The following is a 23,635-nucleotide window of genomic DNA, read 5'->3' on the forward strand; positions in this document are numbered from 1 at the left end:
CATATTGATGAATAGAATTTTTATTAAAGTAGAATACAAAAGCACAATTGCAAATTGAATTAAATTAATTTTCTGCTGTAATTTGCTTTAAATATATTGCAATAATATTTTCTTACATTTTAACATGGTAAATTTGGTGTAATATCACAAATCTACAAAAATTATGTTGTATCAATTTTTAACGTATTCTCATTCTGATTGGCTTTGTATGCTCTCAATAAAGAGCTGAGTGAAATAGGTTTTACATTAATGCTACTTTTTTTTTAGGCTTGGAGAAAGCATTGCTGCCAATAATGCTTGTAAGCAACAGAATGCTGATCACGTAATTAAAAGAATTCCTGTCCAGCAGCATTCAACAAACTTTGTAACATCAAAATGTTCAAGTACAGCCGATGCTACCAGATCAAATATTCATGAACTGATTGATAAATTGCAGTTGGGAACAGAGGTTTGTACTGCATGTTGATTAGGTTTACAAGATACCTAATTATGATTACATTTGATAACATGTATTTGATATTGTACTTATTTCTGATTGATATTCATAAGTTTACTGCATTCACAACAGATATTAATTGCCCATGACACATGGCCTTAATCTGTTCAACTGATAATTTGAAATCAAGATAAAACTGCAACATTTTTAGATTGTGATCTTTTTTTAAAAAAACTCAAGGTACTTCTTGGGAACATCATTAAAGAAAATTTGTCTCCATATTGTGGCAGATCACCAAAAGTTTGGTCAAAGAGAAATGTTTTAAAGAGGTGAAAGCTGAATGCGTTAAGCACATCTATGCTGACCTTTTTGCCCATTAGTTTCAAAGCTTAGCTCTTTGTCATTGAAGGTACAGCCAACACTGATAGAACAATTAAATTCTGGATTGCTCACAAGTCTTCATTTGGGGAAGCATAGCAACCAGAGGGTTTACAGTTGTAGAAGGCTGTATAGAATGGGGAGGGCAAGGCTGTTGGGTATTTTAAAACAAGGATAAAATATATTAAAATGGAGATGCATGTTAACCTTGCGCCAAGCGCACAAAGGGGTTAAATATAAACCAAGGTTGTGCACAGTTAGGTTCATCCTCTGGTAGTTCTTGGGGAGAAAGGCGGAGTAAGTGGCTAGGGAACAAAGTTTGTAGTGGAAACCAATCATTGTGGCATCTGATTCACAATAATTAGAGGAAAATTCTACTTTTCCAATACTAGATGTTTGCTGAACATCTGATGGTTTATAGATACTGGAAAGGCCAAGAAAGAAAGGTGCTGAAATAAAGAATTGCTAGAGTTCATGCAGAAACTGCGTTTGAAGGTAATGCTATTGAGTGGCACTATGTTGATACACATGAGAAAAGAGAGTGAGCCTGTTGATATTCATTGGTTAACACTACAGGTAATAGTGAAAGAGGAAAGATTAGCAATTGTGAGAGAGTCTTTGGCTAGATAAATATGAATGAAAGCAGGTGAGTGTAATCTAGGCCTTCTGATGACCCCTTATTCTGAAACTATGCCTCCTTATTTTAGATTACCCCACAACCCTGTCAGCATCTACTCTGTCAAATTTCTTCAGAGTCTTGTATTTTTCAATGTGATTACCTCTCAGTGTTCCAACATGCTCAACCCTTTCATAATCCAGGAAACAACCTGGTGAACCTTCCACCAAAGCAACTATCACCTTCCGCAAATAAGAAGACAAAATTTCAAATGTGTTCTCACTGATGTTGTGAACATTTGTAGCAAGACTTTGCTACTTTTATACTGTAGCCTCTTGCAACCTTTCATGTGGCATCTTATCGAATGCATTTTTAGGATTTCAACTATACATCCGTTAGTTCTCCTATATCCATTCTGCTTGTTATGTTTCAAAGAACTTTAATACAATTGTCAAATTTCATTCCCCTTTCATAGGATCATGTTGACTCTGCTTGATCATATTATAATTTTCTAAATATCCTGCTACTATTTCATAGTAATTTTTTGACCTTGTATTGCTCTGTCATGTAAATCCTGAACACCTGTAATTTTTTCCCCTTTGTTTTCTACAGATTAGCATCAATTGGACTGTTTTTGTAAATCTGCTTAAAATTACATTGAACAACATAATTGTATTTTTCCACAGCTGAAGGACCAAGTGAAGGACGTTAGGCTTTCAGATGTAATGGATGTCTATGAACAGAAGCTTTCCTCCCTTGCAGTAAGTGCTACTCAAAAATGATAAATAGACTTTAAGCTAGAGATAATGATTAAATTCAGATTCCGATTAGTTTATTGTCATATATACCAGAGTGCAATGAAATTCCTTGTTTGTGTGAAGCTCACAGAGTAAACAGTATATATGGTGACAGTAAATACAAATAAAAGCTAATGTACCAGAAATTAATAATTTGTTATCATATACTGTTGTATTAATGAAATTGATTTTTAAAATTCAGAAGCACAAAAATATTGAAAATATTTTCATATTTCTTAATTGAAAGGAAAATAGATATACATTTGTTTAATTGTTTTCATGTGTTCTCAACATGAACAAAATAGACAAGTAATTGAAAAGCTTTTTTTCATTACATTGATTTAAAATTACTGCATTTTCAAAAATGCCTTAGAAAGTTTCATTGTGGTATTGGTTCATTGCAACGCAAAGGCCAGATGGTATGCACAAGTTTCTGCAGTCAAAAAATGTAGTGAAGGACATATGCAATCAAATGCAATATGTACAAAATATAAAACTGCTTCAGGAAAAACATACTCAAAGAAAGGGAAGAGGACCAAGGAAAGTCAACTCAAACATGTTCTACCTTTCTATTACAACCTTCCTGATTTTTATCTCATTTCCCTTTACCCACCTTTGTACCATATCCCTTGATACCTGCACCCAAACAAAAATCCATCAATCTCTATCTTGAAAATGGCAATTGATCATGCAGCTGCAATCTTTTGAGGAGATAATTCTATTCTTTCCATTGTTCTTGAGTAAAACAGTGCTTTTAGCTTTCAGTTACAAATAGCTTTAACTTTAAGAGAAAATATCTTTGCAGTATAAATGCAATTTAATCCCTTATTTGTTTTAATTACAGTCCCTATCACTTAAAGCAGATGTATTTCTGCAACTACAAATTTGTCTTTATACGCATAATGTGAGAGCTAAGATCATAAAGGTGGCAGACAACATAGTAAGGTCAGCAGTGCTCTCCTTTGGTGCAGATAGTGAATGTCAACTTTTGATACTTCTAGACAAATATTTTATATAATCTGATTGTTTAAATTTAATATTGATTATTGTATTTTTAGTGTGATATTATCCCTTATCATTGTGGTATGGGTGAATTTTTTGGGGCACATTTTTAAAAGCCTGTAATTAATGTTACAGGGATGAAACTTATTGCCAGCAGTAATCATTTATTTAAGTGGGCTGCAGTGGGTCAGTTACTGAGTATATTTGAAGGTGAATGGTGGGATTTTGGATATTGAGATGTGAGGTTACAGTAGGAAAGTAGCACTGAGGTAAAAGATCAGATGCATTACTAAATGGCAAAGCTGGCACAATGACCTGAACAGCCTACTTCTGATTCTGCTGCATATGCATCCTGCTGACATGAGAAAAAAATTTGCCTGTTGTTGATCTCCACAAGAAAACTTGCTGAAAGATAAGCTTGGCATCAAAATAATAGGCCTTGAGTGATGTGATATGGTCACATTGAATGGGCCAGAATGTGGCACTGTAGTGAAACAAGTGAAAAGTAGCTTTGTCAACAGGTACATCTGTAAAGACTTTTGAGTGCTTCTAAATATTATCAAAAGCTTTTAGAAATCAAAAGCAAAATAAACAGTTAAATTATTAGAAAAAGTTAAATTATCATTAGTTAATAGAAACATTTAAAATGTGAATATTAATGTACTTGCCCTTTTTTTGCCATGATTTGCGTCTGTTAAAATGAATGGGATAATGTTTCTGACCAATTTTAAACTGTCAAATCATTCAATGTTTCAAAATCTCTGAAATTCAGAAGTAAAGATCAAAGACATTACATTATTAAAAATTAAGGATATTAATAGTTATTTTTAAAAGTAACAAACTAAATCATTTACTAAAATGTAATTAATTCAAAAACATATGCAAGTCATCTAACACTTGCCCCTTTGCAATTGTACCTCTTCATTCAAATAAGTGGAAGCACTACTCTTGTGAGAAGCAGCCAGTGAGTTTGAAACTTCTGCATTTGTGTGGAAATCCTCAAGCTGAGTGGCATTTCCATGTAAAATTCCTCCCATGAAATAGGAAATTTGTCTTCTATGTTTATTTATTTATACACCTTTCCTCACTGAAGCAACATTATGGAGCCTACCCTTATTTCACAATATTAAGAATTAGCACTTTGGAATTTACAAGTCTACAAGCTATATTGTTTTAAAACGTGCTTCAATTTTGACATTAATGTTTAACTTGCCTGTTTGTTTAGTCCAAAGAAAATCGTTTACAGGACTTATTAGAAGCTAAAGCACTGGCCCTAGCACAGGCTGATCGTTTGATTGCCCAGTATCGTTGTCAAAGAGCTCATGCAGAAGCAGAGGTATGTTGATAAATAGCCTCATCATAGTTGCCTCCAGTTATTGTTTGTGTCATGTACATTGCAATTTAAATAATGAATTTAGTAGAAAATTTGACTCTGTCAGGGATAGGCTAACTATGTTGTAAGTTTCAACCACAAATGGATTTTTAAAACTTAGCAGAGCAAAGTACTGTTTTTATGGTTTGTGCAGATCAAATCCATGGATTGTATAAAATGGTTCACTAAATCAATATATTAAGTAACAAATGAATGAGCAGGTTAATTTAGATATAGTATTGATTAACGAGAAAGGCTTAATTAATGATCAGAAAGTAAGGGGCCTTCATTTCTTTATAAAATTGAAAGTGATTTATTTAATTCTGAAATGACACCCTTAAGTCTGAGTAAAGAAAACTATGAAGGCAAATAGGTGCAAGTTAGCTATGGTAGATGCAAAAGGTAAATAGAACATAAAACAATACAGCACAGGAACAGAACCTTCAGCCCACAAGGTCCACACTGACTATGATGCCAATCCAAACTAATCCCATCTGCCTGCACATGGTCTATATTCATACATTCCCTGCCTGTTCATACCCCTGTCTAAATGCCTTTTAAGTGTTGCCCTCATATCTGTTTTCACCATTTCCCCTGGCCATGCATTCCAGACACCTGCCACACTCGGTGTAAAAAAAAATTGCCTCGTCAATCTCCTTTAAATTTTCGCCCTCTCATCTTAAAGTTAAACCCTCCAGTATTTGACATTTCCACCCTGGGGGGGAAATAGGCTCTGACCCCATCTACAACTCTAGTCATTTGACATGCTTCTATCATGATGCTCCTCAGTCTATGATGCTCCAGAGATAAAAAGTCCAATTTTGTCAAACCTCTCCTTATAGCTAATACTCTCTAATCCAGGCAACATCCTGGTGAACCTCTTCTGCACCCTCTCTGAAGCCTCCACATCCTTCCTGTAATGCAGCAACCAGAACTGAATACAATACTCTAAATGTGGCCTAACCAAAGTTTTATACTGTTGCCACATGACTTCCCAATTTTTATACTCAGCACTCCAGCTGATGAAGACAAGTATGCCATGTGCCCTCTTTACTACTTTATCTATTTGTGTTGCCACTTTCCGGGATCTGTGGACTTACAACCCAAGATCTCTCTGTTCAACAATGCTCCTAAGGGTCTAGCCATTTACTGTCTACTTTCCTCTTACATTTGACCTCCCAAAGGCATAGCACCTCACACTTGTCTGGCACTTCTCCGCCCACATTTCCAACTGGCTTATATCCTGCTGAATCCTTTGACAACCTTCTTCACTGCCCACAACTCCACCAATTTTTGTGTCATCTGCAAACTTACTAACCACCCCACCTACATTTTCTTCCAAATCATATATTTAATATCGCAAACAACAGAAGTCCCAGCACTGATCCTTGTGAAGCACCAATACACTGAGGCGTACAACAGTAAATAAAGTAATGGCTGACATTTAAAGGATTAATAGATGGTTTACAAGAAATATATCTTTAAGACATAAACAAGAGGAAAAGTGCTCTAGCCATGACTGTCAAGAGAAATTAAAAACAGTGGATCCTAAAGAACTGGCTTGTAATGTTGTCAAAAATAACAATGAGCTTGAGGTTTGGGGCTATTTCAGAATTCAGCAAAGAAGTACTCAGACATTGATAAGGAAAGGGAAATTTGAATAGGAGAAACAAGAAAAGATTGTAAAAGCTTCTAAAGTAATGTAAAAAAGATGGGATTAGCAAAAGTTAATGTGGATCCCTTACAGACTGTTACAGGACAATAAATAACTGGCAGAAAAATTAAACCAATATTTAGCATCTATCTTCATAGTGAAGACAAAACCTCTCAGAAGTAGGAGAGAAGCATGGAACTAGAGTGAATGTGGAGCTTGCAGAAATTGGGTTCAAAGAAACAGAATTGGCAATGCTAATAGAACTGAAAGGTAATAAATCCAAATATCCCGGTGACTGCATCCTAGTGTTTTGAAGGGGATGGAAGAAGCACATGTTGCCATCATCCAAAATTCCATATTTTAGAACAATTCCCATAGATTGTAAGGTGGCAAATGTAACCCCATTAAAAGGATGGAAAAAGGAAATGGAAATTATAGGCCAAAAGCCTGACATCGGAATTGGGGGGCGGGGGGGGTTGGGGGGAACACCTTTAATCTATCATTAGAGAAGGGGTATCAAGGCACTTAGTAAATAACAATAATAGGACTGGGAAGAGTGAGATGGATTTATGAAAGGGAAATCATGATTGACAATCTGTTTTTGGGGTTTTAACAAGCAGAATAGATAAGGGTGAGCTATTTGATACGTATTTGGTATTTCAGAAGATATTTGATAAAGCGGCACACAGATTATTGAACAAAATGAGAGCCTGTGATATTGGGGTATTATATTTGCATAAATTGAGGTTTGTTTAATGATCAAAAGTTCATGAAACAAATCTCAGGGTTGAAATGCTGTAACTTGTAGGTACAATAGGGATTGGTACTGAAGCCCCAGCTATTCACAATGTACATCAGTGATTTGGATGAGAGGATTAAAAATAATGTACATCTGGATTTGTTGATGGTACAAAGCTGGGTGGCATAATGGGTGTGAAGAGAATAGAGGGAGGCTTAAGGGGGATATAGGCAGGTTAAGTGAATGAACAAAGATATTGCAGGTTGAATATCATGTGCAAAAATGTGAGGTCATCCACTTTGGTAGAAAAAATAGGAAGATAGAGTATTTCATAAATGATGAGAGATTAAAAGATGTTACTGTTCAGAATTACCTGGGTGTCATTTTGCACAAATCCTTGGAAGTTAACATGCAGGTATAGAGAGCAACTTGGAAGAAAACCAGAGGTATGTTGGGCTTTATTTCAAGAGGATTTGAGTACTAGAGTAGAGGCAGCTTAATATAATTATAACAAATCTTCTACCCAAGGAAAGATATATTTGCGAAAAAGGGACTGCAGCAAAGATTCAACAGATTGATTTGATGACAGGATTGCTGTGTGGATAGCTGAAGATTATGCCAATGATGATCTTATTGAAACATACAATAGGAATAAAGTTTCCTTAGCTAGTGTCTAAAACCTGGGGTCATAGTCTCAAAATAAGTAGTAGCCATTCAGGTCAGCAATGAAAAGAAATTGAGGGTAGTAAATCTTTGGAATTCTTAAAAGGCCTGCAGAGGCTGAGTTGTTGAATATATTCAAGATAGACATCGATAGGTATTTAGGCATCAAGGGATGTGGGGTTAGTGCAGGAAAGTGGTGCTGAAGGATCAGCCATAAACCTATTGAATAGCAGAACAACCACACTAAATGGCCTACTCCTACATATATATTTTTTAACTTCTTTTCTACAAACTGAGTCTGGTTATTTTAAAGGAAAGGTGGGAACCTTCCCTGGCAAGTTTGATGGAAGCATGGAACCAGGGCCTTGGCATGTTAATGAGAGCACAGATATTGGGACCTCTGCACATTAAAGGGCATGCGGGAACCAGGGCTCCATGTATTAAAGGGAGGACAGGAATCAGCACCCAGTGAACCAGATGCAGAATAATTGAGATTTCTGAACAATCAGATAATGGATTATCAGAGTCACTCTGCCATACCTAGCTGTAAATTTAAATTTTTAAATTTAAAAAAAAATTTTTAATATTTCATTTACAGCGTGGTAACAGGCCCTTCCGGCCCAATGAGTCCGCGCCGCCCATTTTAAACCCAATTAACCTACCCGTACGTCTTTGCAATGTGGGAGGAAACCGGAGCACCCGGAGGAAACCCATGCAGACACGGGAGAACGTACAAACTCCTTACAGACAGCGACGGGAATCGAACCTCGATTGCTGGTGCTGTAATAGCGTCGCACTAACTGCTACGCTACCGTGCCACTGTGTGTCTCCAACTCGCAGAACTTCTGAACATTACAGAGAAAACACTCCGTCTCCTAGCATTTCACTTCTCAATACCAGTGTTTTCTCTTCCCTTCAGGACAGCCTCCTTTCAAGCTGTTTTAGTTGTTGTGTCTATTTAAGAGCAGGAGAGAGAGAGATTCTTGGATTCTAAGGGATTCAAGAGGCATGGAGTTTTTACAGGAAAATGGCACCAAGGTATGTTGCCACCCAGGTGCCAGGCTTGGGGACATCTCGGATCAAGTGCACAGCATTCTTAAGGGGGAGGGTGAGCAGCCAGAAGTCGTGGTACACATTGGCACTAACGACATAGATAAGATAAGGGATGAGGTCATTAAAATCAAGTATTGGGAGTTAGGAAGGAAGCTAAAAAGCAGGACCTTGAGGGTAGTAATCTCTGGATTGCTGCCTGTAACACACGCCAGGGAGGGAAAGAATAGGAAGATATGGCAGACTAATGAGTAGCTGAAGAGTTGGTGCAGGGGGCTGCGGTTCAGATTTGTGGATCATTGGGATCTCTTCTGGGATAGGTATGACCTGTACAAAAGGGACAGGTTACACCTGAACTTCAGGGGGATCAATGTCTTTGGGGCAGGTTTGCTAGAGCTGTTGGGGAGGGTTTAAACTAGGTTGGCAGGGGGTGGGAACCAGAGTGTTAGATTAGAACATAGAACATAGAAAAACTACAGCACAATTCAGGCCCTTCGGCCCACAAAGCTGTGCCAAACATGTCCGTACCCTAGAAATTACTAGGTTTACCCATAGCCCTCTTTTTTACTCAGCTCCATGTACCTATCTAATAGTCTCTTGAAAGACCCTATCGTATCCGCCTCCACCACCGTTTCCGGCAGCCCATTCGATGCACTCACCACTCTTTGAGTAAAAAACTTACCCCGACATCTCCTCTATATCTACTCCCCAGCACCTTAAACCTATGTCCTCTTGTGGCCACCAATTCAGCCCTGGGGAAAAGCCTCTGACTATCTACCCTATCAATACCTCTCATCGTCTTATACACCTCTATCAGGTCCCCCCTCATCCTCCGTCTCTCCGAGGAGAAAAGGCCGAGTTCCCTCAACCTGCTTTCATAAGGCATGCTCCGCATTCCAGGCAGCATCCTTGTAAATCTCCTCTGCACCCTCTGTGGCTTCCACATCTTTCCTGTAGTGAGGCGACCAGAACTGAGCACAGTACTCGAAGTGGGGTCTAACCAGGGACCTATATAGCTGCAACAATACCTCTCGACTCCTAAATTCAATTCCCCGATTGATGAAAGACAATACACCATATAGCTTCTTAACCACAGAGTCAACCTGCACAGCCGCTTTGAGCGTCCTATGGACTCGGACCCCAAGATCCCTCTGATCCTCCACACTGCCAAGAGTCCTACCATTAATACTATATTCCGCCAACATATTTGACCTAGATGATGGATCAGATGGTTAGAAGTAGGTGCAATGTGTAGAGAGAATGTGAGGAAGGATAGGCAGGAGATAGGGCATAAATGCAGTCAGTTAGATGGGTTGAAATGTGTTTACTTTAATGTAAGAAGTGTTAAGAATAAGGGTGATGAACTTAGAGCATGGATCAGTACATGGAATTACGATGTTGTGGCCATTACAGAGACTTGGCTGTTGCAAGGGCAGGATTGGTTGCTTGAGATTCCGAGCTTTAGATGTTCCAAAAGGGATAGGGAGGGTGGTAGAGGGGGGTGGGGGGTGGCATTGCTAATCAGGGATAGTATCACAGCTGTAGGCAGGGAGGACATCATAGAGGGATCATCTATCGAGTTTGTGTGGGTGGAAGTCAGAAACAGGAAGGGAACAATCACTCTATTGGGAATATTCTATAGGCCCCCAAATAGCCACTGGGACACCGAGGAGCAGATAAGTAGGCAGATTTTGGAAAGGTGCAAAAATAACAGGGCTGTTGTCGTGGTGACTTCAAATTCCCTAATATTGATTGGCACCTCCTTAGTGCAAAAGGTTTAGATGGGGCAGAACTTGTTAGGTCTGTACAGGAAGGATTCCTGACACAGTATGTGGACAGGCCAACTAAAGGAGAGACCGTGCTGGATCTAGTACTAGGCAATGAACCAGGTCAGGTGAGTATTTGGTGGGTGAGTATTTTGGGGATAGTGACCACAACTCCACAGACAAGGACAAGGATAGGAGCAGACATTATGGGTAAGTATTTAATGGGGGAGGGAAAATTATGATGGTATCAGGCAGGAACTTCAGAGTGTAAATTGGGAACAGATGTTCTCTGTTAAATGCACTGCAGAAATGTGGAAGTTGTTTAGGGACCACTTATATGGGGTTCTAGATAGGTTTTTCCCACTGAGACAAGGAAAGGATGGTAGGATGAAGGAACCATGGTTAACAAGAGAGGTGGAAGGTTTAGTCATGAGGAGGAAGAAAACCTATCTAAGGTTCAGGAAGCAAAAATCTGACAGGGCTCTTGAGAGTTATAAGGTAGCCAGGAAGGACCATAAGAAGGGACTTAGGCAAGCTAGAAGGGGACATGAGAAAAGGCCTTGGCAAGTAGGGTTAAGGAAACCCTAAGGCATTCTACATGTGAGGAACAAGAGGATGACTAAGGTGAGGGTAGGACCACTCAGGGATGGGGGGAAAATGTGTCTGGAGGTAGGGGAGGTCCTGAATGAATACTTCACTTCAGTGCTCACCAGGAAGAGGGACTTAGATGAATGTGATGTCAGTGTAGAACAGGCAAATGTGTTGGAGTGTGTTGAGGTTAAGGAAGAAGCAGTGTTGGAGCTACTGAAAACCATTAGGATAGATAAGTCCCCAAGGTTACTATGGGAAGCAAGGGAAGAGATTGCTGGGGCATTAAGAATGATCTTTGCGCCCTCCCTGGCCACAGGAGTGGTATTGGAGGATGGCAAATGTTGTTCCATTGTTCAAGAAAGGTAAATGGGATAATCCTGGGAATTATAGACCAATGAGTCTTAAGTCAGTGGTGGGCAAACTATTGGAGAGGATTATTAGGGACAGGATTTATGGGCATTTGGAGAAGCATAGTCTTATTAGGGATAGTCAATATGGCTTTGTGAAGGGCAGGTTGTACCTCGTGAGCCTAATAAAGTTTTTTGAGGAAGTGACAAGACAAATTGATGAAGGTAGTGCATTGGATGTGGTATATATGATTTTATCAAGGCGTTCGACAAGGTTTCCCATGGTAGGCTCATCCAGAAAGTTATGATGTATGGGATCCATGGAGAATTGGCTGTGTGGATTTGGAATTGGCTTGCCCACAGAAGGCAGAGGGTGGTTGTAGAAGCAGAGTGTTCAACCTGGAGGTTGGTGACTGAGTGGTATTCCGCAGGGATCTGTTCTGGGACCCCTGCTCTTTGTGATTTTTATAAATATCTTGGATGAAGAAATGGAAAAGTGGGTTGATAAGTTTGCAGTTGACACGACAGTTGGTGGTGTAGTAGATAGTGCAGAAGGTTGCCATAGGTTGCAACGAATATAGACAGGATGCAGAGCTGGGCGGAGAAGTGGCAGATGGAGTTCAATCCGGAGAAGTGTGAAGTGATACACTTTGGAAGATCGAACTTGAAGGCAGAGTACAAGGTTAATGGCAGGATTCTTGGCAGTGTGGAGGAATAGAGGGATCTTGGGGTCCAAGTACATAGATCCCTCAAAGTTGCCTCACAAGTGGACAGGGTGGTTAAGAAGGCATATGGTGTGTTGGCCTTATTTAGACGGGGGATTGAGTTCAAGAGCCTAGAGGTAATGTTGCAGCTCTATGAGACTCTGGTTAGACCACACTTGGATGATTGTGTTCAGTCTTGGTTGCCACATTATAGGAAGGATGTGGAAGCTTTGGAGAGGGTGCGGAGGAGATTTACAAGGATGCTGCCGAGAATGTGTATAAGGTATAAGGGAAGGTTAGGGGAGTAAAAGATTGTGAGCCCTGGGACGTGGATTAAAGGGTACATCGGTATGGCTGTATTAGAATGCTCAAAATGATTATACTTTGCTTTGCACGGCTTTGCCCCAGACCTTCTGCTTGCTTCAGCTAGTTTTCTGCAACCTTGAGGGATGATAAACAGTTCCTCTCCCTGCAAGTTTGCAGAATTGTTTCTTGCTTCTCCAAACTGACCCTGAGGTCACAATGGGGAACCTTGTGTATACAAAGATAGCCGATGGATCCAGATGGTCTGAAAAAATTAAGAAACCATTGTCTCAATCGGAGTATTAACTATTTTAAGCAAATTCCTTTTTCTGTAACCAATCATGATGCAAAGAGTAAGCAAACTGTTGTCTGGCTAATGCATGATCATTCCTTGTATGGCAATTGTTTGCACCTCTTTAAAAAAAGTATAAGAATGCTTGTAAGCTGATGTATCTTAGAGACCACCTGGTCCGGGACATAGGTGCCTGGCTTGGTGCTCTCTCCTCGGATCAAGTAATAAAGAGATTGAATGAGAACGGTGGTCTTTTGAGTCTTCTCTCCAACCGAATTCGACACTGCCAGGATTGGAGAACATCTTATGAGGAGAGGTTGAGCCAGTTAGGGCTTTTCTTTTTGGAGCAACAGAGGATGAAAAGCAACTTGATAGAGGTTATAAGATTATGAGAGGCATAGACAGAGTGGACAGCAGCACCTTTTCCTCAGGGTGGTAATGGCCAATACTAGAGGTGTGGGGAGGTCAGAAGTAGGTTTTTTACACAGAGTGATGGGTGCCTGGAATACACTGCTGGGAGTGGTGGTAGGTGACCGATATGATAGGGTCATTTAAGAGACTATTAGATAGGCACGTGGATGAAAGAAAACTAGAGGGTTATGGGAGGTGAAGTAGAGAGGGGGGGAATAAGGTTTATATAGGTCAGCACAATGTTGTGGGCCGAAGGGCCCGTACTGTGATCTACTGTTCTATGTTCTATGTATACTAGTTATTGTCAAATGTCAAGTACATGAGACTAAGAGCATACAACTGCAGAGGTTCAAAATCTGAAATAAAAATAGAAAATACTCAAAATATGCAGCAGATCATCAGGATCTGTATAGGGAAAACAGTGTAGCAGAGTATTTTATAGTCATTTTTTTTCATTCTACAGAAACTAATTACATGGCTGTTTTTGAATAAATTGTGTTAAATGGAAACTGTGAAATAAATTTGTGAAAGGAATAGCTTTGTTCACCGAGGCTGGTCACCATTATCTGCAAAAGTATTTGGCTAGCATGGAAGTGTAGGGAAAATGTCATTTTCTAAATTATTGGAAATAAGACTCATTACATGATACAATATCCTGATAGTTTTCAGAGATAGGTGTTAACAACTGGCATCTTCAAAGTGTGGAACATGAATTAACAACCTCTCAGTACAACTACTGTGAAGAAAACCAGTTGTTCAAGAAGACAACTGTCTCTTCAGCTTTGTTCAATATTACTGCATTGGTGGCCTGTGGCCTTGTTATTACCGGGGAGTTGGGAAGGCCTTTGTGCTCCGAGTTAAAACCATATTCTTCTTGATGGGCAATAATTATGTTGAAATTGCAAACCTCCCTGTTCGATAGGGGTTTCCTATACACAGCTTAGAGTATAAGGGTCTCATGTAATCAATGGATTGGCATCAGTTTGCCTCTTTTACCACATTTTAACTTTGCTCATTCCCAAATCTATCACTGGTTGTGCATAAAATTTCCTCTTTCCCCATCCCCCCGACTTAAAACATGACCTATAATTTTAAGTCTGTTGTCTTTATTGAGCCAGTTTAATCTGGTATCAACTGGGAGTTTTGCAGATGAATTAAAATATTCTCCCGTATGACCTGAATTCTGTTGCTCAAAAATGTTGTAGTGAATTTTCACTTGACCATGGAGTGCACCAGTGACATCTAGTGGCGAGTAAGCAATTTTTTTTTAACCGTGTCATATATCGGATTTTTGAATAAATACTTAAATGTGTGTATAATGTACCTGCAGGACTTAGTCTATACATTTATTCTGAATTGTTACATTTTATGAATTATTAGGTATTTGTTTTTGAGTTGTAGGCACGACAATTGGCTTCACTTCTGATGGATGCAGAGAGAAAAAATGAAGAACTTGATGGAGTACTGAAGACTCAGCTGCTGGAATCTGACCGTGCCAAGGCTGATATTGAAGAGCTTTATCAACACAATTGTAAACTACAGGCTGTTGCTGAAGAGCATGAATCCTTAAAAATTACTTCAAAAAGTCTTTCTCAAAAGTAGGTTTTGCAGATTTCTGCTTTATTTATGGTATATTTTCCAACTGCCTTTAAAACAATCATACTTTTGGCACCTGAGTATATATGCAACAGTTAAAGGTTTTTCTGTATGATATAGTTACAGTAGTTTTGTTCTGTCATGTGGAAGTCGAGCAGTTACCTGTAACAAAAAGGAATAGGGAGGGATTTCTCCCAGATAACTTTTGTCCGTGTCCTTGCATCCTTTTTCGAAATAGCATTAATAAATGCACTGAATACCAAGCAACAGAAGGGGACTTCAGGAAGTGAAAAGAACAAGAGGGCAAAAGGTATCTTTTGGAATATACTTAACGTATGAAGTGATCTGAGAAAAGTATAGCATTCTGGAGGAGATTAATTGTATCTATATAACTTTATTCATAGTCCATATATTTTTGATCAAATAACCACTTAAATTCGTAATCCATAAACTTTTTTCTTCCAGTCTCGATAATGTTGAAAGGCAATTTAAAGAACTTCAGATTGAACACAACTCATTGAGCAAACAATGTGAATTATTCAGAAAGCAAATTGACTCCCTTAAGCAACAGAATGATAGGTAAGCCCATCTTATCATATGTGTTTAGATATGTTTTTCATAAATTCTAATGTAGTTATATGTTTGTCAAGTGACTATTGGGGGGAGAAAACAGTGATATATCTTGCCTCTTCTGTTTTGAATCATAGGTGCCTTGCTCAGTTGGCAGAATTGGAAGGACAGAAAAATGATTTGTGCATTCAGTTACAAGACAAGGACAATAAATTATTGGGTTTGATTTGTATTTCATTATCTACCTTTGGTTTAAAATTTATTCAAAAGAACTTTGACAATTAGCATGAAAGCTGGTCTTAAAATGATTTTTTTTTCATTTTAGATATTGAAAATGTAATATGGCATAGAATGCCAGACATTGCATTGATGCTTAGGGTTTTATTTTGCTGAAATGTGCCCTACATCTTTCCTCTTCCACCTCTTGTATCCCCATCCTGATTTGACTACTTTTGAGAAATCCTTCCTATTGTGGGCTGGTGTGAGGTCTCCAGCCATATAGCATATAGGTAGAATTATTAGGTATGTTTTATGTCTTCAAATTCTCCATACGGCTTGAAAGTGTTATGATTCGAACAAAATGCTCTTCCTTGTACTATGCCAAGGAGACTTTAGATGTGCATCATTCTCATTGATCAAATGATGACTTCACGTGGAATTTGAAAGAGTTATCAGCAGGGTAGGGTTCTAAATGGCAATTCTTTGCCAAAAAGTCTACAGCTATTGATCTACTTTTATGATCTTCACACTGAAATCTGTGCAGTGCTCTTAAGAACATGCAGGGGACTGTAGGAAAAATTTATCAAAACTAAACTTACTGAATTTTTGGAATTGTACAACTTTTTTGGTGTGGGTTTTCATTTTTTAAATGAAATAAATTATAGCAAGTGCATCAGGGTACATGGGCAACAGTTACAAGCTTTATTTTTTGGGTGGCATAGAGCAATGGAATAGCACTTTAAGATATTAAAAAAGGATTTTTTTTTGCTTTAGTTAATCAATCCACTTTTTTGATGTGCTGTTTGGCATTTCTGGGTGGCCTTTTGAGAAAGCTTATCGTACAGAAAGAGAATTGTTGGTGGAAGCCTTTATCATCAGATGCCACGTGGCATGCTTGCTAGTTCCTATGTGACTTTTCTTGACTAGACTTAGCTGAAATGACTGAAAATGAGTAATATACATTGTTATAGGTCGTGCCACATTTGGCTGTAGGTCTTGCACAGAGATCTTTCATTAAAACCAGAGGCCACAGCCTCAAGATAAAAAATCAACTCTTCAGGACAGAAATGACAAGAAACTTCTTTACCTAGTTATTAGTGAAAGTTAGGAATTCTCCACTAGCAGACTTTGAAAGCTCAGTCGCCGAACACATTCAGGACGCAGATCAATAGATTTTTGAATACTTAGGAAATTGAGGTATAGGGTTAATGCAGGAAAGTGATGCCATCATTAAAAAAAATCAACCTTGATCTCTTTGAATACTGGAGTAGGCACAAAGTGCTGTAAATCCTTTTCCCGCTTCTTTCTTATGTTCACATAGTTCTTGTCAACTGTACAAATCATGCCGTTACAAATAGAAGTTCAAGATTCCATATTTGCAGATGCAGAGTAATCAAAGTCAGTCATGTCGTGGGAAGATAACCACCAAGATTGTAAGCCAGAAATGTTGTTTCTCACCCAGTTCCACATTTACTGCTTGTCCTACCAAGCCTTGGGCCCAATGTGAAATTACAGTTTTCCTTACATCTCATGCATAAAAATATTTGAAACAATATATGCATCCTCAAGAATCACCCAGTTCAATTTATTGTACAAAGAACTTAGATGTATAGTACATGGTCGTACTCATACATGTGGTACAATGTCATCTGTAGGTTAATTGTAGTGCATGTACCCCTAGATCTTGTGGCATCTCAATAATATTATCTCTTTATACAAAAAATGGTACATCAAGGACAAATTCCTATTCTGGAGAAGATTTTCCTGATGAAATATGAGAGACAAAGGCAGCTTTTAGTTTTTTTTAATAGCTTCAGTAAATAGTTTGATTCCTTGTTAGGAGCAACTTTTGTTCTGGAATGGTCCCTTTAGATCATTCCTATGCATCTGTTCCTCATCTTTTATTCTTCCCAACAAGATGAATTACTGGACACACAATGTAATACATTGGCATCCTACTTATAAATGGTCAGCAATAGTCATCAAAGCTATGTAGTCACTGTTTTTAAGATGTTTTGACTACCAGCTGATGGTAATTGGAATGATAATTGGAGAAATTGACTGAGGAGAAAAAACTGAATCAAAGAACCTGGGTCTGGATTAATGGTGCCTTTTAATTTAAGGGGCAGGTTAACAAGGTGCTCAGAAAATGAGGAACCAAAGAAACAAATGCAAAATTACAGATATAATTGCTGCAGTTTAAATGAGAGGTTGCTATTTCAGCCATTTCTGTCGTTTCATCAAACCATCCTGATGGACTGGGAAATTGTAAGGACTGTGGTCATTTTCTGACCTTGTGAAATTTAATATTTCTGAAACTTTGAAAAGTGGTTGGAGCACACAAAGTATCAAATGCAAAAGAACATGCTTGGTTATAATGTGCTAATCCTTCTTTCTATGCTGGTTTTAAACTATTTTTTATAATGATTTGCAGATTTACAACAAAGGCTCCAGTCAACAACATGAAAAAACAAAAACAATGGAAAAGGTGAAGGAAGAGTTAGAAGAAGCTGTTGGTATTCTCCAAAAGGATCTTAGCAAGACTGAGTTAGCAAGGAAAGAACTCAGCATTAAAGTAAATGATCTTATTATTTAACAATATTCTTGATCTTAATACTGTAGAAGTATGGGTAGGCATCTGTAAAAACTATGATATGCAATTTATTGTTCCCCTCTCCAGAATATTCTGTTAAATAGCTACATATTAGGTAGAAAGTAAACATTATGAGAGCTGCAGTTCAAATTACAAGAGAGATCAGCTTGAGAGAATATCTAGGGCAATCTTAATGCTTGGAATAGACATCTAATTGGAGAAATAGTGACTTCGTAAACAAGAGTTCAAAAATTGCTTACCCCATATAGGTAGGGATTTAGCAGAAGATAAAGGAAACATCCTGTACATTGAAGCTAGCACTGTTGTTGCACAGCCTTTTTCTGTTGTATGAGATGGGAGAATATTTTTTTAAGTTGGAGCATGTACATTGATGGAAGCTGACCATAATTTTGCATAAATTGGCGTTCACACTTAGATGCTTTAATGATCTGAGGAAATAGAGAAATTTATTGCTAATGCAATAAGAAATGGTCTGCTAAGTTTGGGGTTAGACCCGAAAGTACGGATCTGGCACAGTAGTGTAGCGGTTAGCGTAATGCTATTACAGCGCCAGCGACCTGGGTTCAATTTCGGCCACTGTCTGTAAGGAGTTTGTACGCTCTCCCTATGTCTGTGTGGGTTTCCTCCGGGTGCTCTGGTTTCCTCCCACATTCCAAAGATGTACAGGTTACGAAGTTGTGGGCATATTATGTTGGCGCCGGAAGTGTGGCAATACTTGTGGGCTGCCCCTAGAACACTCTACGCAAAAGATGGGTGTTTCGATATACATGTGACTATAAAGATATAAAAGATACCTTATCTAAGTAAGGAACTTTTTGGGGTTAGACCCAAAAGTAATGGCTCAGTTGTTAGTTTTAAGTCCCTGCAGCTGAAGATTAGATGTTCATCACATGGGATTAAAGCTGCAAATTATTTTAAGTAGAATTCACAACCATTAAATACAAGTAACTTGCTTTGATTTTGTCAATAATTATTTATTAATGAATGAAGTGGTTACTTCTGGTGGGATTTCAAGGATGTTTTTAAAATTTTTGGTCCAAAGAAAGCAAATTTAAAAAAAAAATTTAAAAACTGACTTGTATACACCAATGGAATTAGATAAAGACTTCAGTATAATTTTTCATTATCATTTAAGTTATTTAAAATCAGGTTATGGATTGATACTCAAAATATTCAATTTTATAAGTAAACACTTTTAACAGTGTTAATAAAACTATGCCATGTTAGTTCTAAAAAGGCAATAATTTCATTTGTTCCTAGCAGAATTTATGTTAATTGATGTGCAAATGATGAACAGAACCAAGCAAAAAAAAAAACTGAAGGCTTGTAATTTGTGTCCAGTTTCCTGATTGTGCCCAAAGTAGAATGAATAGTAGCTTTGGATAAATGTACGCTGTGATTTTATTCTGCCTAATGTATATATTTTACCTGTTGCTTCATAGTTGTCATCCTTTGAAGTACAGAAATCCCAGCTAGAGGCACGATTACAGCAAAAAGAAGCTCTTGTTCAAGCTCAACAGGAGGAACTCAGCAAACATTCTCAGATGATAGCAATGATTCATAGTCTGAGTAGCAGTAAATTACAATCAAACACTGTTAATCTCAGTCTGTAGCCTTTTGTAATTTAATATGGAGAGAAATGGGAAATGGCTCAGTTGGTAGTTTCAAGTCCCTGCAGCTGGAAGATTAGATGTTCATCACATGGGATTAAAGCTACAAATTATTTTAACTGGAATTCACAACCATTAAATATAAACAGCATTTAAAGTATATTGCTCTGGGTGCAAGCATTTGATGTTGCTTGAAATTACACTGCTTTGGGTACCATTACATGCAAGAATATTGGCTTTGCAGTTCATAGATTTGGTGTGCTGATTCAAAACCATATTTTTGTTTGACTGTATTACCAGTCTCAGTATGTAGTACAATACTGTGAATAACCAAAACTTTTAGCAGTGTGTATATTGAGGGGGTGTGACTTAGAATTTAGGCAATAGTTATTTCAAACTTAATTCTGGACCTAGTGATAAAGCAGTAGAATTCTACCATTATATTAATACTAGATATAATTCTGTCTTTCATTATAGTCCTGAATTCCAATATTCAAAATCAGTTACAATTATTCTGTAACCAATTCTATATTTTATTGCAGAACTTGGGTTGAGTAAAATTATCTTAATCATGCTGTTCATCAGCTTATACACAATGGAAGTATTTGAAAAGCTGTTTTACAAACTTTTTATAAAGATGTCTGACCAACTTGAAAAAGCATTGCTCAAAAAATAAAAAAAAGAAACCAGCCTACTGATTTTAAATTTAAGCTAACCATTCTACTAAATACATGGAACCTGTCACTTGTTCAATTCTTGTTCACATTTGTAGAGTTTTGATACTCTTCTGAAACAGTGGTGCTTACTTTATGCATACTCTCATTTTCAATTAGCATGCACACCAACATTAATTGTACATCTTTCTTCCCTTCTCCCTATTGACAAAATAAACTTTAAAATATTAATATGTTTAAGCTGAGTGCAAATATGATTTATACAATATATAAATACAGAAACATTTTGTTTTTGCACAAACTATCAATATTTCAAACTTGTGATAAAATTACTACTGATCCAGAATAAATTGCAAATGAATTGTTCAAGTTTCTGCTCTTGATGGTTCTCTTAAAGCATTGACCAGAGACCCCATGATCCAATCATAACTGGGAGATGTGCTTGGATGAGTGATGGATTATATCATCAGTTGGGAAATCGAAGGCAGGTGCATCAGTGGGTATCAATTAATTTTTGTTTCACTTTTGGTGGAAGTAAGTGCAATGAAGTTTTCCCTGAAGCAATTTCAACTCTAGTATTTAAAGGGCTAATTTAAACAACTTCAAAAAGCTTATGTGAAAGAAAAAGGGAGGGGAGGATGTATTTGACAAATTTCAAGACCATGCCTTAATTCTTTGATACTCCCTAATGTGTTGCTGGGTGCAGTGAGGAGCTGCATAAGTATTTCTGTGGGATGGAGGAAGCCTGTAGCAGGAACAAAGACTACCTACCCAGGTATGGCCCAAGAGATGCCAAGCAGAAGCGTAGTGCCATACTCCTGGATGTGGTGCAGGAAGCAATTTTACTAATTTAGCCAAGTCACAAAAATTTGAGTCATGATGCACATCTATCTAAATTCTGTGTGTATTATAAGATCAATACAGCTCAGGAGGCCATTAAGCTTGCGGAGTCTGTGCCAGCTTCCTGTAGATTAATCTATTCTCCCCATATCCTTAAGTATATCCTTATCAAACTCCCTCTCAATTGTCTTTGTTCCAAGGATACCAACACCAACATCTCTAGCTGAACCTTGTATCTGAAACTTGTCATCCCTCTTCTTGTATGCATCCTCTCTGAAGCTTCATATCCTTCCTAAAGTGTGGTGGCTAGAATTTGATAAAATATTCCAGTTGTGGCCTAAGGGCAGGCAGTGTAGCTGTTAGCGTAATGCTATTACAGCACCAGTGACCCGGGTTCAATACCTGCCACTATCTGTAAGGAGTTTGTACGTTCTCCCCGTGTCTGCGTGGGTTTTCTCCCGCATTCCAAGATGTGTGGGGTTAGGAAGTTGTGGGCATGCTATGTTGGCGCCGGAAGCATGGTGACACTTGTGGGTTGGGCCCCAGAACATTCTATGCAAAGATGCATTTCACTGTGTTTTGATGTACATGTGACTAATAAAGATATCTTTTTTTAAAGATACAACTAACCTCCCTGATTTTGTATTGTTTCTTTGTATGCTTTATTAATCATACCCTCAACATGTATGTCCTACCACTTTCAAAGATTTGTGCATATATACGTCTCGGGTGCCTCTGTTCCTATAGAGTTCATGAAACTATACTGTCTATTCTTATTTTATTTCAGCTCACACTTCTCCATGTTAAGTTCTATCTTCCATTTGGCTATCCTGTTTCTCGTTTTACAGTCTGCTAGTGTCCTTGATGTTTACCTTACTTACCAAGCTTAGTATCACCTGCAAATGTTGAAATTTTGCCCCATATACTCATATCCAATACTCATATTAATGTATATCCAAAAAAGCAGTCCAATTTACCTGTTGTCTTGCTGATAAGCTTTTAAGTAGTTTTCCAGATGTATACTACCTCTGCACCCCTGACTAGTTCTCTGCTTCCCATGATCTACCACTTGACTGAATTACTCAGGCAGAGTTAGTGCAGGAAGGATTTTTCTAGGAAAATCTGCAAAGGCCACTTATGTATATCCTTTGCAATGCCTTCGGCTTGAGTAGCTGTGCACAAAACTGGTACTGCATACTCCTGCCTGCCCTCACCCTGCAACAACACTTCAACCTGCCTCACCTGGTGCAGGGGAGCTTTGAGCTCAGAGTATTATCATGGTTCCAGGAGCTAATTTAGCAATGTCTACACCCCAAACTATTCAATTGCCTTTGGTTTTATCTGGTTTTCATAGGCAAGTTTCAGGTAACACATAGACTCAACAATAAATAAAACTCCATGTAACTGTGAGTGTTTTTGTGTGATTAACATACATTGATTGGCAGCTTAAAGAGCAGCACAAATGGTACTTTTCCCACCTCTTGCCTTTTGAGCATGATGTATAAAATCTATTGCACATCAGGACCCAACAGATATGAAACAAGTTTACCTCAGATGTACTAAATGAAATCTATGACCATAAGGTACATTAATTTTGTCAATTCTGTGGCATACTCACATTTGTTGGCTTGACTCCATTGCAAAGTTCATGATTTTGAACACAACCAATTGATCAAATTGTAATTGTGGGAATTAATGCTTTCCCAGATAGGTGGACAAATTATTTTTTTCCCTTAATGGGAATTATGTTTAACTACTCTTTGTCCTACAGAATAATTCAAGCCATGCACACGAGTGTTTTTAGTAAACCAAACCATATCTGTATATTGTTTACAACTTGTGGAAAAAGAATACAAAAATAGTCAATTTTTTAAAAAAGCAAATATTTAATGTTATACAATTTTTGATAAAATTTACATAAAATCTGTAATAAAAGAATTAAAGCTCACTTTTGAAAATAATTTGTGAGTTTTGGAGACATAAATCTGTACTTTATTTACATCATTCATATTTTAATTCTGTTTAGACCTTAATGCTTAAAGCTAGTTACCTCTCTATTTCAAATTCTGGTAATTCTTCAAACCTTGAACACTTCTGCTTTCAATACACTTCCCCTGACCTGAGTGCTTGTGGCATATTTTGTTTTCAATTTGGACTTCTTGCATCCAGCATATCTTAATTTTAATCAGTCTCAATATTAACTCAATGACCATTTGTGTGACAGAAGTATAATGTTTTCTAGAGTTTGGTAAAATCTATATTCATCAGCCTTAAGCACCAACACTGCAAGTTGTTAGGAAAACAATAGAATACCTGGAATGTTGTTCTTCAGCAATTGTGTCTCAAATATGGAGACACAAGAGACTGCAGATGCTGGAATCTGGAGCAACA

At 37.9% G+C, this 23,635-nt stretch overlaps 1 protein-coding gene across 7 annotated transcripts in view; it reads left to right on the forward strand.

Moving 5' to 3' along the window:
- The window catches only part of cip2a (cellular inhibitor of PP2A), a 58,342-nt gene extending 36,638 nt beyond the window's left edge, over positions 1-21,704 (forward strand). For 6 of the 7 annotated variants that reach the window (XR_007956182.1, XR_007956183.1, XR_007956185.1 and 3 more), the window contains 8 exons: positions 268-448; positions 2,117-2,191; positions 4,455-4,565; positions 14,523-14,719; positions 15,183-15,296; positions 15,425-15,507; positions 17,941-18,081; positions 19,563-19,694. Coding sequence is in view for 1 of the 7 variants with exons in the window: in XM_052013907.1 (XP_051869867.1) it covers positions 268-448; positions 2,117-2,191; positions 4,455-4,565; positions 14,523-14,719; positions 15,183-15,296; positions 15,425-15,512; positions 17,947-18,081; positions 19,563-19,733 (1,072 nt within the window). In the remaining 6 variants the exon portion in view is untranslated. Of the gene's footprint in view, positions 1-267; positions 449-2,116; positions 2,192-4,454; positions 4,566-14,522; positions 14,720-15,182; positions 15,297-15,424; positions 15,513-17,940; positions 18,082-19,562 lie in introns of all 7 variants that reach the window. The other variant, XM_052013907.1, reaches the window with a different exon arrangement.
- Positions 21,705-23,635: the final 1,931 nt, after the last annotated feature.

This window comes from Pristis pectinata, chromosome 4 (assembly GCF_009764475.1).
Source record: "Pristis pectinata isolate sPriPec2 chromosome 4, sPriPec2.1.pri, whole genome shotgun sequence".
Classification (NCBI taxonomy): domain Eukaryota; kingdom Metazoa; phylum Chordata; class Chondrichthyes; order Rhinopristiformes; family Pristidae; genus Pristis; species Pristis pectinata.